This window comes from Notolabrus celidotus, unplaced genomic scaffold, assembly GCF_009762535.1.
Source record: "Notolabrus celidotus isolate fNotCel1 unplaced genomic scaffold, fNotCel1.pri scaffold_483_arrow_ctg1, whole genome shotgun sequence".
In the NCBI taxonomy this organism is placed as follows: domain Eukaryota; kingdom Metazoa; phylum Chordata; class Actinopteri; order Labriformes; family Labridae; genus Notolabrus; species Notolabrus celidotus.
The window spans coordinates 8,882-13,571 of record NW_023260290.1 but is presented as its reverse complement, the minus strand read 5'-3'; the positions used below and the strand labels follow the sequence as shown (position 1 = coordinate 13,571).

Here is a 4,690-nt window from a genome sequence, read left to right as displayed (position 1 = left end):
TTGCTTTGATCACATTCCATTGCTTTGATCTAATTCTGTTGCTTTGATCTCATTCTAAGTGTAATGTCCAGCAGGGGGCGCCTCCTCTGGTTGTAGATCAGTCTGTAGTAAATGTTCCTCCTGAGCTGATTTGTTCCCTCAGTAAACACTGATGAGTTTTTGTTCTCAGTCTCTAGTTTGTTCTTCATCACAGCTTGATGTTCATTTAGTGAATGATGGTCCATTTAGAGTCCCAGAGAGCAGGAAGTAGAACAAATGAAGAACACAGAGTCACTCACAGAGTTTCAAAGAGGGACCTGAAACTGTTCTAAAGTCTTCTCTCAGATCTCCAGACGAGGACAGGAACCAGAGGACGTCTGTGAACCATTGTTTTAATGAGCGGAGTGGACGCTGCAGGCCGACGCTCTCTTTAACGACCGTCAACCTAGAGGCCATTCACACACACACACACACACACACACACACACACACACACACACACACACACCCACACACGCTCCGGCCTTCATTCATGTCAGACACTCTTTAAAGTGGGTCGCCCCTCACTGGAGGCGTCCGCACCTCTCTGAGCCGATGACGAGCGCCTCGTTCCGAAATGAGAGCAGCTCAGAGTTTCAGAATCGTAACCATGAAAGGACCGAGGGCGGAGCAGCGTGTGTCGGCGTGTGTCAGCGTGTGTCGGCATGTGTCGGCGTGTGTCGGCATGTGTTGGCGTGTGTCGGCGTGTGGCTACGTGTGTCGGCGTGTGTCGGCGCGTGTTGGCGTGTGGCGGCGTGTGGCTACGTGTGTCGGCGTGTGTCGGCGTGTGTCGGCGTGTGGCTACGTGTGTCGGCGTGTGTCGGCGTGTGTCGGCGTGTGTCGGCGTGTGTCGGCGTGTGGCTACGTGTGTCGGCGTGTGGCTACGTGTGTCGGCGTGTGGCTACGTTTGTCGGCGTGTGTCGGCGTGTGGCTACGTGTGTCGGCGTGTGTCGGCGTGTGTCGGCGTGTGGCTACGTGTGTCGGCGTGTGTCGGCGTGTGGCTACGTTTGTCGGCGTGTGTCGGCGTGTGGCTACGTGTGTCGGCGTGTGTCGGCGTGTGTCGGCGTGTGGCTACGTTTGTCGGCGTGTGTCGGCGTGTGTCGGCGTGTGGCTACGTGTGTCGGCGTGTGTCGGCGTATGTCGGCGTGTGTCGGCGTGTGTCGGCGTGTGTCGGCGTGTGTCGGCGTGTGTCGGCGTGTGTCGGCGTGTGGCTACGTGCTCTATCTCGATCTATTCCATGGTTAATAGCCATTCATTTTAATGTCGTCATTTTCCTTCTGTTCTACTTTAACTGATTGTTCGGGTTTCAGGTCGGACTTCAGGGATCAATTTGATTAATTTTTGCACTTCATTTCAAAATGTCACATTTTTCCGAAATTCTAAAAATCGTAAAAAAAAAAAAGTAAGGACGCAAAATGAGTCCGATAAATAATCATCCAATAATGGGAATATTCTACTTTTATTTATTTTTCTGATAAACAGCTAAAAAGTTGTTTTCATTCACTTATTAAGAAGCCTTTTATTTTTGTATTGTCTCTACCTGTATCCTTTCTATTTAACTTTATTGGATTGATCTCATTCTATTGCTTTGATCACATTCTAGTGCTTTGATCACATTCTATTGCTTTGATCTCATTCTATTGCTTTGATCACATTCTATTGCTTTGATCACATTCTATTGCTTTGATCTCATTCTTTTGCTTTGATCTCATTCTATTGCTTTGATCACATTCTATTGCTTTGATCACATTCTATTGCTTTGATCTCATTCTATTGCTTTGATCTCATTCTATTGCTTTGATCTCAATCTTTTGCTTTGATCTCATTCTATTGCTTTGATCTCATTCTATTGCTTTGATCACATTCTAGTGCTTTGATCACATTCTAGTGCTTTGATCACATTCTATTGCTTTGATCTCATTCTTTTGCTTTGATCTCATTCTATTGCTTTGATCACATTCTAGTGCTTTGATCACATTCTATTGCTTTGATCTCATTCTATTGCTTTGATCTCATTCTATTGCTTTGATCTCAATCTTTTGCTTTGATCTCATTCTATTGCTTTGATCTCATTCTATTGCTTCGATCTCATTGTATTGCTTTGATCACATTCTATTGCTTTGATCACATTCTAGTGCTTTGATCACATTCTATTGCTTTGATCTCATTCTATTGCTTTGATCTCATTCTATTGCTTTGATCACATTCTATTGCTTTGATCACATTCTAGTGCTTTGATCTCATTCTATTGCTTTGATCACATTCTTTTGTTTTGATCTCATTCTATTGCTTTGATCTCATTCTTTTGCTTTGATCTCATTCTTTTGCTTCGATCTCATTCTATTGCTTTGATCACATTCTATTGCTTTGATCACATTCTAGTGCTTTGATCACATTCTATTGCTTTGATCTCATTCTATTGCTTTGATCTCATTCTATTGCTTTGATCACATTCTATTGCTTTGATCACATTCTATTGCTTTGATCTCATTCTATTGCTTTGATCTCATTCTATTGCTTTGATCACATTCTATTGCTTTGATCTCATTCTATTGCTTTGATCTCATTCTATTGCTTTGATCTCATTCTATTGCTTTGATCACATTCTATTGCTTTGATCTCATTCTATTGCTTTGATCTCATTCTATTGCTTCGATCTCATTCTATTGCTTTGATCTCATTCTATTGCTTTGATCTCATCTCATTTGATCTATAAGCTCCTCCTCCTCACCTACAAATCCCTGCACGCCCTCGCCCCCCCCAATACCTGGCCGACCTCCTCCACCAACACACTCCACCCTGGAACCTAAGGTCTACGGACCTGGGTCTCCTCTCCATCCCCCGGTCTAAGCTGTGGACCTTCGGGGACACAGCCTTCAGTGTGGCGGCCCCCACTCTGTGGAACTCTCTCCCTCCCGACATCCTCAGCGCCCCAACCCTGGACACTTTTAAGAAAGCAGTCAAGACGCACCTTTACCTCAAGGCCTTTCCCCGTTAGATATCCCCACCTACCCCCCAGACCCCCTCCCTGACCCTGTGCAGCGCTGTAGAAATATCAGTTATTAATATTATTATGATTTTGGTCGGCCGAGGAGACGAGCTGCCGTTGTCCGCCATCGTTGTTGTCACGAGGGAAAGTTCGCGCTAGAGCTGCTGGGAAAAGTGGTCAAGTAAATCTGATGTCATGACGTGCCTCAAACAAACGGGCGCCGTGTTGGTTCGCGAAATACAACCCGGTCCACGTTGGTCGAAAAGAGGTACGAGAGAGTAAAAATGGCGGCACCGGTGTGGATGTTTCCACCGTTTTGAAGGAGAACATGAATGGAACTTCCAAAATATATACCTCAAGTATTCAGAGGAGGAAATAAATCCTCAAGTTTTAACTCTAGTAATTTGGCTTCACTCTGGTACAGATGAAGGCACGCGGTCCATCTTTACACCCTTTAAACATCTGCAGGGACTACACCGTCTGCGACCTGTGACGCTCTTTGTTCTGTTGCCATGGCGTCTGAGGATGACGGAGAGCTCAGTGGATGAATAATGTTAAAGAGTGTTTGTGTAGGAAGCCGTCAGCAGCTCGTCGGGGGCGTTCTCATCATAATTATAGATTTCACTGACATCTCCAAATGTTTGAGCAGCAGCAGCAGCAGCAGCAGGCGCCGGTCTGCAGCCAGGAGGAGAGTCAGATAACTCTGTACATCCACCATCGTCTGTCCATTAACATCTGCTCTCTGATCACCCCGCTCTGCTCCTCTCTGCGTTAGCTTCAGCTCCAGTTGGTCTGAGAGTCATAGGATGTGGTGAATATGTTAAACAGGTTGGAAAGTACATTCTGTTGTTAACTCGTCCCATGATGCTCTCTGCTGCGAGTTCACACAGCTGACTCCCAGGACATGAAATCCCATCAGAGAGGGAAGAAAACAACAGACTCTCTATAAACAGATCTCTGCATGAAGAGCAGCTAACAATCTGTTCTACATCAAACATTTACACTGAGACACTAATCTGCTTGATGCTGTGTCACTAAAGACAATCAGCGTTTAGATTTCCTGACTTCCCTGAACGCAGCATCAGAAATGATGAATCCCACCTCCATTCAACAAACAAACATTGTAGACGTAGTTTTCTTCTCCTCTTGAGGACAGACCTGACAAAGCTTTTTACTTTCAGCTACAACTAACCTGTAATTACAGATTCTGATTCAGAGACATGTTGAATCTGGATCTCAGGGTCTGGGTTTTAGTCTGAGAAGGGTTCTGGTCTCTGTCTGTAGTCTGAGGAGTATCCACCAATCAGGTGTCAACAGGAAGAACAGTCTGTATGGAGAGCAACAGCAGGTGTTCTAGAATTCTGACTATGAAGAAGAAAGGAGAGGAGGAAAGAAAAAAAGGAGAGGATAGAAAAAAAGGAGAGGAAAGAAAGAAAGGAGAGAAGGGAATAAAAAAGGATAGGAAAGAAAGGAGAGGAAAGGAGGAGGGGAGAGGAAGACAAAATTCCAGAATTCTGTCTTTGATGATGTCAGAATTCTGTCTTTGATGATGTCAGAGTTCTGTCTTTGATGATGTCAGAATTCTGTCTTTGATGATGTCAGAATTCTGTCTTTGATGATGTCAGAGTTCTGTCTTTGATGATGTCAGAATTCTGTCTTTGATGATGTCAGAATTCTGTCTTT

At 44.8% G+C, this 4,690-nt stretch overlaps 1 protein-coding gene across 1 annotated transcript; it reads left to right on the top strand.

The window, feature by feature from the left end:
- The first annotated feature begins 573 nt into the window (after positions 1-573).
- On the top strand, positions 574-1,263 carry LOC117809856 (keratin-associated protein 10-8-like). The gene has a single exon (XM_034679377.1). The coding sequence runs from the start codon at positions 574-576 to the stop codon at positions 1,261-1,263; it is 690 nt and encodes a 229-aa protein (XP_034535268.1).
- Positions 1,264-4,690: the final 3,427 nt, after the last annotated feature.